The sequence below is a fragment of the Cavia porcellus genome, unplaced genomic scaffold (assembly GCF_034190915.1).
Source record: "Cavia porcellus strain 051 isolate PalLab524CR breed Dunkin Hartley unplaced genomic scaffold, mCavPor4.1 scaffold_28, whole genome shotgun sequence".
Taxonomy (NCBI): Eukaryota; Metazoa; Chordata; class Mammalia; order Rodentia; family Caviidae; genus Cavia; species Cavia porcellus.
In genome coordinates this window covers 28,957,691-28,972,201 of record NW_026947511.1, presented here as the reverse complement: position 1 = coordinate 28,972,201, position 14,511 = coordinate 28,957,691, and the positions used below count along the sequence as shown (strand labels likewise).

Sequence of the window (14,511 nt, the reverse complement as noted above, 5' to 3'; positions counted from 1 at the left end):
GGTTTAGGATGGAGATGAGGAAAAGGACTAAAAGGAGAAGAAGGAGGAAGATTCGAATTCTTCCAGCATCAGGGAGGATGAGCTGCTCTGCAGGTAACTCCACCCCCAAAAGCAAAGGTGTGGCAGAACGTGCTCTCCATCAGCAGGAAAGGAGCTTTTGCATCGCTCCAAATCCATCTTCATGGTGGACACCGAGCATGGCATGTGCCAACAGAATGTCACCTTTGCAGGTGAGGCCGTCAGGGCCCTAGTCTGAAAGCCACCTGCATGCACCAAAACCTCCTGGGTCCAAGCTCTTCCAAAAAGACATCTGGGCAGCCCACAGTGGGAAATGGCTCTGAAGAGGATGGCAGCTGGGTTGATTCCATGGTTGGCACAGACTCCTCAGAAACCAGCCTCAGCACCTTTGTATTGTGAGTCAGGTAGGCAGGGTGGGGAGGGGAGGTGGGCAAGGGCCTATCTCCCAGACAGATGGGCTGCCAAGAGGGGTCCCAGAGAAAAGAGTGCCCGGAAGCTTCAGGCTACAGACTGACTGGGTGGAGAAGGATAAAAAGGCCTCTTTGTGTCTCTTCCCCCTCCCTCTGCTCCAGCCCCAGGCCCCACGAGGATCGCTGCACCTCCACATCCAAGGGGTTCACATCCAAGATGATGTACATCACACTGGTGAGAAGTGGGTCTCTGCAGCACCTGGCAGGCACAGGCACAGGCACAGGCACAAGCCAAGAGCAGAAACATTCCCAGAAGAGAAGCTTTGGGAGCCCAACTCCCCAGGGAGACCTCTGCAGGCAAACACTGAGAAAGCTGCAGCATCCATCCCACTGCCCAGCTGCCCCTCCCGAGCTGCCTATTATCTGCAGCAATGAGGAGAGGGGTATAAACTTTGGAATCAGACAGACCTGGGTTCAAAATCAGGCTCTGCCACTTATGAGCTGTGCAGATTCAGCACAATGCTTAGCTCCCCTGGCACATAGAGCTAAACAGTGAGGATCCAATGAGCCACCTGTAAAGTACCCAACTCCATGGCGGACACGAGGCAAGTGTGGGGACTATGCTGCGATGGCTGCAGATGGCTGCAGCAGCCCTCTCTCCAGCCTCGCTGGCCTCCGGGACATCCTCTCCTCCCCAAAATCCACCCAGGGTACCGCATCAGGAACTGTGCCTCCTGCCTCCACACACAAGAGGCTGTGCTACTGTCCCGCACACTCTCCACCAAAGCTAAACCTGAGATGCTCAGCAGGCCTAGGCCACCTGTGCCGCACAGCCTCATGGCTCCTAGCTCCTGCCTGCACAGCCCCTCGAGCTGCCCACTCCATCCCGCTCGGCCTGCACCCCCTCCTCTGGTCCAGTCTCCCTCTCCACCAAGGCTGGCTCAACTCTGCCTCTAGGGGGCCTTCTGTCTGCTCCAGTCTGCAGGCACCGCTCCCTCTCAGCCTTTTCAGCACCATCCTCGGTGGTTCCTTAACTATTCCAGGGAATGGGGGCTTGTTTCTACGGCCAGATCAAAGCTTACAGAATCAGACTGTGATAACACGCACAACAACGGATATTCACTAAATACTGAAAACAACTACCTCTTACGTTTTAAAGGATTCATAGTTTTCTAGTCCTGAGATCTGAAGAAGTCTTAAGGCGTGTAACTCGATAAAATGGGTAAACTGAGGCCCAGGGCAAGACAAGTCCAGCAGGTGAAGGGGGCATGAGGAGGGGTCCTTGTCCATTCTCTGGAGCTGTGAACATTTATAACACATCCCCACACTTGTGCAAAGGGCAAATGGAAGACAGGACAGCCCTGACTGCTCTCACAGCTGTCCAACGCCTGCGGCACCTGCTTCTCCCCCTCCCCACAACGTGAGCACAATGGCCCACGCATCCTGGGAATCAGCTCTCCTCTCTGATCCCACCAGACCAGCCCTGGCCCAAAAGCAGGATCAGGCAGGGCCTAGGCGGCGGGGTGCTCCAAGATGAGAGCAAAGCGACACCCTTTCCACTGGCTCCACAAAGAGCCCTAGGGAAATCCATGACCCAAGTGTCCCAGCCAGATAAAAGCTCCTGCACAATGGACAGAATGAGTTTCCGGTCCCCTGGGCAGAGAGGCTGTCGGTTGCCTATCCGCTCACCTCCATCCAGCACAGCAAGCTGGGCTGCCGGTCTGTGTGGCCCCAGAAGCCCTGCATGGCCCGTGTATCCCCACAACAGCAGGAGATCTGCAAGGTGACAGCTCCTCAAGCTGGAAGGCCCTGTCCCCAGAAGCCTGGCCTCATGGGAAGCTCTGACTTAACTGTACCCAGCCAGGCCCTGGTTCCCAATTCACAGAGCAAGCCAGCAACTAAGAGCCCAATCTGCAGCCTCAGGAAGCTCAGAGAAGACACCTACTAACCTCCTCACCCACTTTTTGGCAAGGGAAGACCCAAACTACCCTAACAGTAATCTTCTGGGAAGACCCTGTGGCCATGGTCCTCAGGGAAGACCATGCTATGTCCTAGGTTAGAGGTCAAGGGCAAAGACAACTGTGACCAGGAGAGCGGGAGAGGGCCATGGGCTGACCTTCCTCAGCAGCAAAGTTCTGCAGACATGGGGAGGGGCTCTGAAAAGGACAGGTGGGGCTCACATCAAGAACCTCAAGGGCTTAGAAAAAACTTCATATTTCCTCTCTGTGTCGTCCAGGCAGTCCCACAGCTCCAGGCCTGAGGAATTTACCAGGCCCTGCTGAATTCACCACGTTTCAATCATACAAGTTCAATCGTACTCTGTGACCTGTGCAAACAAACTGCTTCCTCTTATGACCTATCAAAAGACCCTTCCTGTTTCCCAGGAAAGCCCCCAAACTCTGATGAGCAAACGAAGTCCTGTCCACCCCACTGCCTGCCCAATTGTGCTGCCGGTCAGTCCCATGCCTCCAAGGCATGTTTCATTCTTTTTGCCATAGCTCAGGGAGGCAGACCTCCTTCTCTTGAGCTGGCCTCCTGGAAGCCCCCCATTGGGGGTTAGGCTAAGATCCAACAGCCAGAGGATCTATGGAACTGCCAAGGGCACCCGGTGGCTCAGAACACAGGGATGTGGGGTCTTGCCCCAAGCAGCAACCCCAGGGATCAGCACAGCAGGAAGCACATGCATCTCCCACGGTCACTCCTGAGGACCCAGGGGGTCACTCTTGGACAAGCAGACCTATCCAGAACTTTAGAGTCAGTATAAAAATTATATTAAGCTTAAGACACTTCAAATTCAACAGATGCAGAAAGTGACCTCAGAGAACCCTACTGACAGCAGCAACTTCTAGGAAATAAGACCACAGAAACCCCCATGGGGGAATTTCCTGCCATAAACATGACCGAGCCTTGGTGCTTTCATAATCAAATATGGTCAAAGCTCACTCTGTCAGTTCTCCTCAAAGCCCACTGGTCTGGCCTAAACAAACCTATCTGTCCTTCTCAGAGGAGGCTCGTCTCTCCCCTTCTCTTTCCTCAGTGAGAAACCACCACTCTGAGTTACTCCTGGTGCACTCTCATTACAGGATGATCTGGAAAACAAACTCTCCTGCCTGCCTGTCTTTCGTCAGTTTAATTCACAGGCTGTCCAGGACTGAACATAAGAAAATAAACACTGTTTTCCTCCCCTACACCTGGGTCAGCAGCCAGGGACAGCTCCGTCCAGCGTAAGGCCATCATGAGAGGATGAGCTCAGAGTACACAGGGCAGCTCCTCTAGCCCAGCCCCGTGGTTGATCACAAGGAGACCAGCAAGGGTCAGCAAATCCTCCATACCCCAGTTTCTACCTGAGGACACAGAGGACACTCAGGCTCCTCCTAGAGTTATGGGGAGAGCTAAGTATACGGGGTCAAGTTGATCAAGCTGGCTCCTAGGGAATCCTTAAAAATGGCCCTAATGATACTAAAGGATGCCATGCACAACTGCCTATGGGCACCCTGGTGTTCTCCTTTTCCATGTCCATGGGTGCCAGCCACTTGTTTCTCTCAGATGCCACATTCTCACTGCCACATTTCCCAACCACCTGGCAGGCTCAGATACTGTGCTGAGTTTCATCAGGGTTTCACAATGGACTAGACAAAGTCCCCTCCCAGTGAGCACTCACATCCATAGACTCAGCGAAGTGAAACCTATACACATATACACAAAAACAAGTGATATCATTAATAGCAATAAGACAACGTTACCAGAATCCTCACTGTGTTGGGCATATGCTAAATACTATACATATTGTTAGCTACCACAATGAACTCAAAAACAGTTTGTGGGTGAAAAAGTGAGGGTGCTGAGGTGTTAAACATTGTAGCAGACACAAATCGGGGTGCCTGGCCAAGTCTGTCTGATCCCTCTCTGCCTTTGGAAAATCAACTGGCTCTTCTCTACTGTACAGTGATTGGGCGACAAGGTGATCATGTGACCCAGGTAAGGCCAATCAGAGTTCTTCCTGGGAATTTTTGCCTGGGAACTGTAGGGAAAATCTGCCAGGTCTCTGGTCATGGAGTTAGGTTGATGGGAGTTGACCTTGTATTTCTAGTGGCCAGAGTCTGTCTTGTAGAGAAGTCCATCAGAAAGAATTAGGTTGTCACAGAGAAATGGGGCCCTAAAAGCAGAACTCATGCAAGCCTCTAGATCCACTCCTACAAACCAGCTCCAACTGCTCCCTATTGCATTTTGACCCAGAGTCAACAAATTACCTTAATGTAGATAAAGCTGGTTTTTCATCAGTTGCAACTTGTAGCATCCTAAGCAAAGGTCCCCTTGCCCAAGTCACATGCTACTAAGCGGCTGCCATTCCAGGAGCCTCTTGCATAAGGTGTGACAAGATTATGGACTCAAGGTGGTGGCAGTGGTGGCAGCAGTAGCAGCATTCTGCTGTTTAATTATCTATAGGTGTTTCCGGAGAGGTGGGCAACTGCGGGCTGATAATTCCCAATGGCTCAGTTCCCAGAGAGAAAGGCATGGCCAATGGGCATTCCATGAAAGCCACAGTATTATCATCAACAGATTCCTTAGTGCTTCTGCAAAGTGCAACGTGAAGGACCATGCTATGCCCCGTGTGCCTCATCCAGTCACCCCAAACCCTTCGTGGTAAGTCCTGTGGACGCTGTTTTAAAAGTGCAGATGGAAGCTGAGTATGATGCGCACCTAATAGGCCCACCTGTAATCCCAGCATTTGGGAGGCTGAGGCAGGAGGCCAGTCTGGACTACACAGTAAGATCCTGTCTCAAAAAACCAAAATAGGTATGTAGGAGGTAGACAAAGAGAAAGGAATAAAAAAAGTTCAGAAGGAGGGGCTGGGGCTGTGGCATAGTGACAGAGCTGCTGGTTCAATCCACAGCACCTAAAAACAGTTTTAAAACAAAATTTTTGATTAAATAAATAAAAGCACACAAGGGGACACGCCAGAGGGTTAGCAACACTACGAAACCACAGAGACAGAAGAGGACAGAGTCAGAGCCAGAACTCTCGGTTGATTCTCTGGTACCCTACTTCGTACAGCATCACAGTCAGTTCCGGGCTAGCAGAGCCTCTGAACACCATCCATGTCAGAGTACGCCGATTCTTTCGCAGACCAGGCCCATGTGGGAGTCACCTTTTGGCCTGTGTGACAAAATGGCCAGCCACCTTCTTCACTGTCTTCAAACAGGCCCAAGGATCCTAATCTTAAAAATAAGGGAGCTTTGCCAGGGATTTAGTTCAGTGGCACAGTGCAAGCAAAGGCCCTGAGTTTGATTCTCAGTACAAAGAAAAAAAAAGAATGAGTCTAGAATAGCCATTAGTGGCCCATGTCGGGGGCAGTTAACCCATTTTTCCTCCCTGTCTCCCCGGTCTCTGCCCCATTAGCGCCAAGGGGCCTACTATGGCCTGTAGGTGTGTTTTGTTTAGCATTTCCAGCAGTTTTTAATTTTAACATTTAAAAGTTGGAATTACCACATAGATACCTGGATTTAAATTTTCCACAATAATTTTTTAAACCCTTCCTTACAAAGATACATTTCTGATTTTTTTTGAAAAACAAAATAATCTTCTTGTGACAAGAACCCTGCGTCTCTGGGGGACACCCACATTAACCAGGGTGTAGGCCTCGCCTCCGTCCCAGAATGCACTGTGTCTCTCATTTTCCTTGCCTGGTCCCTGTGAACACTCACTGCCCACACCACGGTTCCGGACTCCCTCAGAGATGGTCAGATCCCCTGCTGTCTCCCAGCCAGGACTGGGCATTTCCCACAGAGAGGAACCTCAGGGACATCCCTCCAGCAACAGGCAAGTGAGGCACCAGACTGTGCGTGAGTCAGCTATAACATGTCCAAGCCACCATCCCTAGGCTCCCACTGATGCCAGGAAGAGGCAGGGCACAGCCCAGGGTGGCTATCAGACCAGCTTGAGCCTACTGTAGCTTGACACGCTGCTGCCAAGCCTGTGCCTATGCCCAGGAGCAAGCAGTGACTCCCCAGGTGCCCCTGGGAAGCACCAGCCAAGCAATCAGCACCAGTGGTCCACTGGGCCCACCCCAGGGCATGGGACACTCACGATGTTCATGAGGGTGAGCACGTAGTTCTGCACATGCTCCCTGCCGTGGAAGCGAACCACCGAGTCGTCCACCACCAGTAGCACCTCGATGCTGTAGCTGCCCGGCTTGGCGTGGCGCCGCTTCCGCTCCGTGTCGCCCAGCTGGTCCCCTACCAGGCTCAGCAGGTTGGGAAGGTCACCCGGGCCAAAGGCTGGAACAGGATGGGTAGAGAGGGAGCACTGGTTTGTCATCATGTTCATTTACCCACAATTATCGGAAGCCCCTGGATAATGGGTAAGGAGTTGGGGCACAAAGATGCCACTACTACACCCCCACACCCCCAGGATGCATCAGGAGGTGGCTGCAGGAGGCCCCATGCTTGGCAGGGGAATAGTGTGGTGATAAAGGGGGCCTGCTTGCAGGCCCACCGGCCAGTGGAGGTGACAGCTACAACGTCTGTAAATTGAAGATCCCTTATCTGAAATGCTTGGGACCAGAGTTTTTCAGATTTGAGGATATTTGCATAGACTTTGCCAGTTCAGTATCTCTAATCCAAAAATCTGAAATGAGAAATGTCCCAAAATATGAAACATTTTGCGTACGTCAGCTCCTGGCTGCCCCAGTGCCTATGGTGAATTCAACAGCTCAAATTGAGAAAAAAAGAGGGAGGAGCCCAAGACAGGAAAAGAGGCCAAGGGCTCCCTCCACTGAGTGAGGAGAATAAATGACAGTCACCCCAGAAATTTAAATATTGCAAATAAAATGCTGAACTTGACCTCTCAAAGCCTTCCCTGCTAACTTTGCCAAGTGAGGCTCAGAGAAGTTAAGTGACTCACCACAGACCACACAGCATGTGACTGATAAACTCAGGTGACCCCTCCTCTGTTACACCATATCAGGGCACACCTGACTTCCCTCTCAGCAGACAGGTGGGGAACAGAGGATGAGTGGGGCTGACATCACCCACAGATCCTGGGGGCATCCCAGCCACACTGGCTTCTATGTGTCTTTCAGGCTGAAAGCAGATAATCCTTCAGATCAGACACGGCCTGGGGGGCTGGGTGGGGAGCAGCACTGGGAGGCTTAGATGAGCCCACCCAAGAAGCCCTACAGGAATGTACAATTTGGGCTGCATCGCAAAAACAATTGGCCATCCCCCAAGAATTTAAACCTAAAGTTATCATGTGATCCATGAAGTCCACTCCTAGGTACACACCCAAGAGGTCCAAAAGCCTATGTCCACAAAAAATAATTTGACACAGATGTTCAGTTCAGAGCAGAATTGTCTTAACAGCCAAACTGGAAAACCCCAAATGTGCATAGGCAGATGAGTTGATAAATAAAACAGTACATTCAAACCATGGAATATTATTCTACCATAAAAAGGGTGACTCCATAACACAGATGAACCTTAAAAATACGCCAAATGAAAGAATCTAGTCACAAAAGGTAACATGTTATACACTTACAAGAAACAACCTGAATGGGCAATCCTGAGACAGAAAGTTGATGAACGATAATCAGGGAGCTGGTGAGACGGAGACAGAAGCAACAACCAATAGAAATGGAGATTTTTGTAGAAGTAATGGAAATGTTGTTTTATTTTATTGCAAGACAAGGTCGTGTTAATTCCTAGGCTGGCCTCAAACTTGTGATGCTGCCTCTCCCTCCTAAATGCTGGGATTACCGGTGTCTGCCACTGCTCTCAGCAGGCAACGGAAATGTACTGCGATTAGCCAGGGGCGGTGGGGAATATAGCAAGAAACCACTGCACTGTGAACTCAAGCATGGTTAAAATGGTACATTTTTATCTCAATTAAAAAAAAAAAAATAACAGCCATAGCCCTGGTCACAGACGCATATGCTCTGACCACTCCCAGCGGCTGCCTCAGGAAGGACGGGAGGACGAGAGGGAGAGGGCAGGCTAAGAGCAGCCTGGGTGGAAGAAGAAGGCGGTGTTAGGAGCAGAGACGTGCAGAAAGCAGTTAGGAAGAAGGCCAGGGCGGCCCACGCGAGGGTCGGCTGGCAGGCCAGCCACAGGATTCTACCTGGACATTCTGGGTTTCATTTCTCACCATGCCCTTGAGGACAGAATTACTTAAATCCTCTGTGTACCCTCAGAGACCTGTGTGACTGTCTGAAAGTGTATGTGTGTTGTCTGGGTCTAGCGTGTGCCTGGGTTTGTGTATATGTGTATGAAGTATGTGTGAGTGTGATGTGTGGGTGTGGGTAGGTGTGTTAGTGTGCAAGAGTATGGAAGCATGTGCAGATGCATGTGAATAAGGAGGTATGACTGTGTGTGGGTGCACAAGTACACATTTGTGGATGTGGAGGTAGGGTATGTGTACCCGTGTGTCAGGGTGGTGCATGGGTGTGTGTGACACATGTGCCCTCTTCCGGAAGCAGCAGCCAAGAACACACCTGCATGCTCTGAGGGTCTTCTGCACCCCAAGTTCATGGGGTGCACTAGACACCCTTGCTGTGGAGCCACCAGTCAGGCAGCCCCTCTATAGCTGCAGCTGGCTAGGATGCTGGGTCTAGTGGAGCCCGATGCATATCCCTTCTCCCTGGAAGACAGACACACCACAAGAACAGGAGCCATGACAGTGACAAAAAGATGATGGCACCTCGAAGTCTGTCCTCCAGGGCCTCGTAGCATATGTGGGGGAAGGGGACAGCCAAGAGCATCCCAAGGCCTGAGGGGCCAAGGGAAGAGGCACCTGCCGAGATAGAGCAGGCAGAGGCAGTGTGCCCTGGCAGGGAGGCCGTGGTGCTGGGCACGCTCAGCAGGTGTCCCTCATGCAAGCAGTAGAGCAGAGCCGGGAGGAGACTTCCTGCCCCTGTCAAGCTCATCACACTGACATTAGCACACTGGGACACTTCTCCAAACCAGGGTTCACGCCCACTGCTCCTTCCACTCAGAGTCAAGGGTGTCCAGGAAGTCTCCAAGTGTTGCCAGTCTTTCCAAAGACAGACCACAGATAGGTGAGCTGGACCCCAGCCTGCCCCCAGCAGCTTCAGGCAGCAGCCTTAGGCTGGAAGAGGAACACCCATGTTTCCTCAAGCCTGAACCCCAGCTCTGCCAGCCCATTCTTCCAGCTGCCATAGAGTGGCCCAGACTTGCGGTCCTGGAGCTAGACCTCCTAAGGCCTCTCCTCAGAAGGGGATAACGATTTTTTGGTTCAGAACTGGCCTCTACTAAAACAGAGCCTTATCACTCTACCCCCTCAGGGGTCTGTGGGCCCCACCAGCTGGCTCCTGAAGTGACATGAGGGAGTAATCCTTGGAGCATCGGTCCAGCCCCTCGCCCCCCAGCCCCAGGCCTGCAGCACCCTCTGCGCTGTCTTGTGAGTGACACTGGGGAGCAGCTGGAGCTTCGGAGCAATCATTGTCTTTGGGGACAACTGGTTTCCAGGCATTCCTTCACGCAACACTCAAGCCCACAGGGCCCTGGCACAAGGGTGTGGCCCTCTCCCCACCAGATTCCACTCGGCCTGCGTCATGGCCTCTGAGCTAGAGGGGCTTCGTGACAAAGCTAAGTTTGACTACAAAGCTGGCCGCCAGCCCAGGACCAGCACCCACCCCATCCCTTTCACTCACTCAAGTGTAGCTCCTGGGTGTCGCTGGTGTGCAGGCTCCCAGGCTGGTCCTGCCCCCCAGGAGGCTCCCACCTAACATGTCAGCGGGTGCCCCACAAGTATTATGCCACCTACCACATGTGTTCTTACCAACGCCTGCTCCAGCCTTGGCAGAGAGACTCTGCCCGTCCCACTTCACTGATTAGTAAAACGAGGCTCAGAGACATTGAGGAACCTGCATGGGTCACAGGGTGGCCAGGTCAGAGGCAGAAATAAAGACGGCCTGCTGGACACACAGCCAACCCTGCTCCCCGACGCTGGAATTCCTCTCCTTAGGATCTCCTTCCTGTGGCTCCCCTGGCACAGAGTTGGTGTGCAGGGGAGAGCTAACTGCAGCCACTCTGCCTCTGCCTTGGCTCAGAAAAGCCTTGAGAAGCAACACTGGGCCCCTTAGAGACACCTGGAGTCCCAAGAACCACAGTGCAGGACACAGGTGTCCCCTTCCAGCCAGGTACGGCAGCCCTGACGTCACTGCTGGTACAGAAGCTCTTGTGGCCCAGTCCCTCTGTACAGATGAGAAGACCATGGTCAGAAGTCACTCTGAGGGTGTGGACAAAGGTGGATTTCGGGCCTCTGTCCTCCGCCTACCTTCATTGTGAAGGACTTGGTGAGGCTCTCCTCTGTCCCGCTGCACGGCTTCGCGGCGGTACACCACGTGGGTCCTCCCGCCAGCCTCCTTCTCCTGCTGGCCCCGCTCCAGAGGCTCGATGAAGTAGTCGGTGCTGTCAGTGCGGATGAGGCCCGCCTGCAGGAGGGGAGACAGGACAGGGGTGGCACAGGTGTACAGCAGGGTGGCACCTGTGACTGCAAACGTGTGTGATCATGGATGTGTGACTGCTCTTCCTCCAGCCTGGGCTTTTAGAGCCCTGGGATGCCCAGGACCGGGGAGGGGCAGAGCAGCTGAGCACCTCCGGGCCTCCCCAAATCCAGTGAAGCACAGCCACATTTTCTGTGCCTCGTATCGGTGGAGCAACATATAAAATTTCATTTGAACAAAAGGTCCCATTGCTGTACACGGAGAGGAGGCACAAAAGCCACGGCCACCAGGGACATGAACACACCCAGCCTCCGCATTTTGACCCAAAGCACATCAGGTGGACCTGGCTCTACCTACCGGCAGACAGAAGGGGGACGTGAAACCTAGGGGCAAAGGTTAAACACCCTGCGGTGGGCACTGCCCCCCACTCTAATACAAAGTGCTACTGTTCCAGAGCACAGGTCCCCGGGGGCAGCTAATGCTATGGACAAGAAAGGAGCCAGGAACTCGAGCTCTGTTCCCAATCTAATTTTTTGCCTGCATCTAAATACTCCCTTTAAAAAAATCAGGTGTTGGTCCTGGAAATAAAAATATAACTGTGGCCAAACCCAATAAATGTGTTGTTAGCCACCAATGACGGCAATAAAACATAAATAGACGTGTGCTGACATGTGTGTGCCCGCGTATGCACAGATGCACACACAGGCACACACGTCACCTCCATGAGGTGGTGAGGCCACCTCACCTGTGCATGGAAAATTGTAGGCAATATTTAATAAATAAAATTTTGGTTGAACTTGTTCACTCATTCAACAAATATTCATTTGTTGTGCCTACAACCTACCAAGCCACGGGAGTACAGCTGCGAACACAGATCAGTGAATGAAAAAACATTTTATAAGTCGACTGGACTTTCTCCGTTTCCATTTTAAACCTCCGCACCTTTTCAAGGTGAGTTCTTACTATGTAAGCCTTGAACTTGCTATGTAGCCCAAGCTGGCCTCGAACTTGGCATCTCACACCTCCAGCCTCAGCCACCCAGAGGCTAGGATCGTAGGCATAAGCCACAAAAGCCAGACGAACCCTTGTTCCAAGGCAGCCACTTCCTGCAATCCAGTTCCGCCCATTTCCCCAGCTCAGCCTGCTCTGAGGAGGCATCATGGGAAACCTCCTCAAGACCACCGAACACCTACTCCAGCGACAGCCAGCCTTTTTATGTCCCCTCACATTAAACACCAGTAAAACAGAAAATACTAGTTTATATCAAAACCAAAATGAGCAGCCTCTGTACCTCATCATAGACCTTATCAGAAGGCCACAAAATACCCTGAGGAAAATGGGAACATTAGTGGGATGGAGTCCAAGGCTTCCTGAGAAACCATTTTGTCAGTCGATGATCTGCAAAAATCCTGGTGGAGTTGTTTAAAAGCCAGCATCAAACCTTATACAGAGCACAGCAGAGTCACACACACATTTAGACCTCTCAGACTGTATTCTTGCTGTATTTCAGGCTGAGAAAAGCAGGACTCAGCCTGTGGCTGTGAGTCGCTCACATTTAGAGGAGTCAAGGGTGACCAAACACGGGATGTAACCTGGAGTCTCAGGGGCTGCCATCAGGAAAAGGCATGTGTCAGATTCCTGGTCACAAGGGCTAGAAATTCAATGCAAAGCCCTGGCCCAAAGGGCAGTATGCTGGCCCCATGGCAAATCTCAGCAGAGGCAGGAACAGAAGAGAAGGACCCAAATGTTCTCAGTTGCCTCTGCCTGCATCAGCTTCATCTTGCCTGACAAGATGCATGTCCCCATCCGTGCAGAAACATTTCCACTCCACCGCCAGAGACAAGGAGCCCTTTCCTCCACAGTCCCACACCCAGGCTAAGGGAGAGCTGGGGTAGGTCCAGGCTATCATACAGTCAGTCTGGGATTGCAGCTGCTATTAGATCCTCACAGCCAGAGGAAGGGGTGGCTGCACAGGAAGAAGGGAGAAGCTGGCAGGGTGGACAGGGCAGGCCAGGTAGAGGGACCCTTTGGGCAAGGGTGTGGACAAGAAGTGATGGTCAGATCACTTGGTAGAACCCCCCAAAAAGAAAGCCCCAAAGGATGCAGCACAGAAGGTTCCCCAAAGCTACTGCAGCTCTGTGGCCAGGAGCGCTTGTAAGCAGACCCTCAGGCAAGCCCCTCACCTCTCCATTCTACCCTCCTTCCTGCACCCGTCTGCCACCCAGACGGCCATCCTAGCACAAGCAAAGCAAGAGAGCCCTCTCAGCCTGGTCCATCCAGCCCAGCTCAGACAGTCAGGCCCAGGCTCGTGGCCCGAGCAGCCTGGGCCCCTCACACCTCTCAAAGCAGCCTGCAGAGGGGAATTCTCCAGAGAGGAGCAGAAGACAATGTCAGACTCTCCCCCACACAGGCCCCAGCCCTGGTCCTCCCCTATTCTGGGACTCAGTTAACCAGCTGCCCAGAAATCATCCTTCAAACCCAGCATTTCCTGCCTCATGGCTGATGGATCCGTGTGGCCTTTCAGAAGGATGCAGGCTCCAGGACAATGTGGATGGCGTAGCCTGTGCTGTACTGCCTTCCGGTCCAGTGATGGAACACGGACCTCTCCAGAGCATCGTGCATGGCCCAGTTTGAGGCTTCCTATCTCGACAACAAATCCAGCGAGGGTACCTCTAATTTTTGCTTGGATGCCTCTAGTGACAGAGAACTTTCCTCCTCCCCACAATGCAACATAGTTTATATACAGCACTCCTAAAATTTACTGAGCGGAAATAAACACTGCATCATTCCATACTTTATAGACAATCTTATAATCCCAGTTATTATTAATAATAGTACCTACCACTTATATTGACATGTATTATCTTACAGTATTTCACCTTCCTATCCCTATAATGTAGGCACTAATATGACACCCATTTCATGGAGGAGGAAACAGAAGATCAGAAAGGTTAAGTAACTTGACCGAAGTCACCCAAGAAAGTCAGTACCAGAAATGGAGCCCAGTGCTGTGTGGCCCTAAGGTTCCCCAAAGCTACTGGGTCACCAATGGGCCCGTTTCTGTCCTTGGGACCACTGGGAGCAAAGAAGCACTGCTTTCCCGGTCCCATCTGTGACTCCCTGGGCCTCTGTCCAGTCTGACCTGCACGGCAAGGAAGCTCGCATCCCACCTCTGCATGTGAGAACTCAGGAGATAGGCAGTGCATGGCCGTAAGGGAGCATCCCTCCCTGCCGACCTCCCAGTCCGAGGCCCAAAGGATTCTCAGGCCCACACAAACCCTCTTGATCACACCATTAGCTCCACCAAATGGAAACCACGGCTCCTGCTCAGCCTCCCTGCCCTCCAGCCTCACCCTCACTCCAGGAGAAGTGCCTCTTCCCGTCCCAGCCCTGTGAACTGTTTATCATAAAAGAGCTACACCGAGTGGAAAGGAAGTCTCCAACTTTCTGTCAGCTCAGACACACACTCCCAGGGACCAAGGATGAAACCTCCAAAGACACTGGCCTTCCCCCCCCCATTATATCTGTACCCGCCATGACAGCAAGGCAAGCTGGCCTCACACCTGGCTCCAGGTATTTCTAAACTTCACTAAGATCTCCACAGTATGACCCAGCTGGGCA

At 52.2% G+C, this 14,511-nt stretch overlaps 1 protein-coding gene across 4 annotated transcripts in view; it reads right to left on the bottom strand.

Moving 5' to 3' along the window:
• The window catches only part of Adamts14 (ADAM metallopeptidase with thrombospondin type 1 motif 14), a 68,948-nt gene that overhangs the window by 33,435 nt on the left and 21,002 nt on the right, over positions 1-14,511 (bottom strand). For all 4 annotated transcript variants that reach the window (XM_013156907.3, XM_013156908.3, XM_013156909.3 and 1 more), the window contains exons 3-4: positions 10,722-10,878; positions 6,516-6,706 (exon numbers count right to left, since the gene is read on the bottom strand). In XM_013156907.3, the coding sequence (XP_013012361.1) occupies positions 6,516-6,706; positions 10,722-10,878 (348 nt within the window). The remainder of the gene's footprint in view (positions 1-6,515; positions 6,707-10,721; positions 10,879-14,511) is intronic.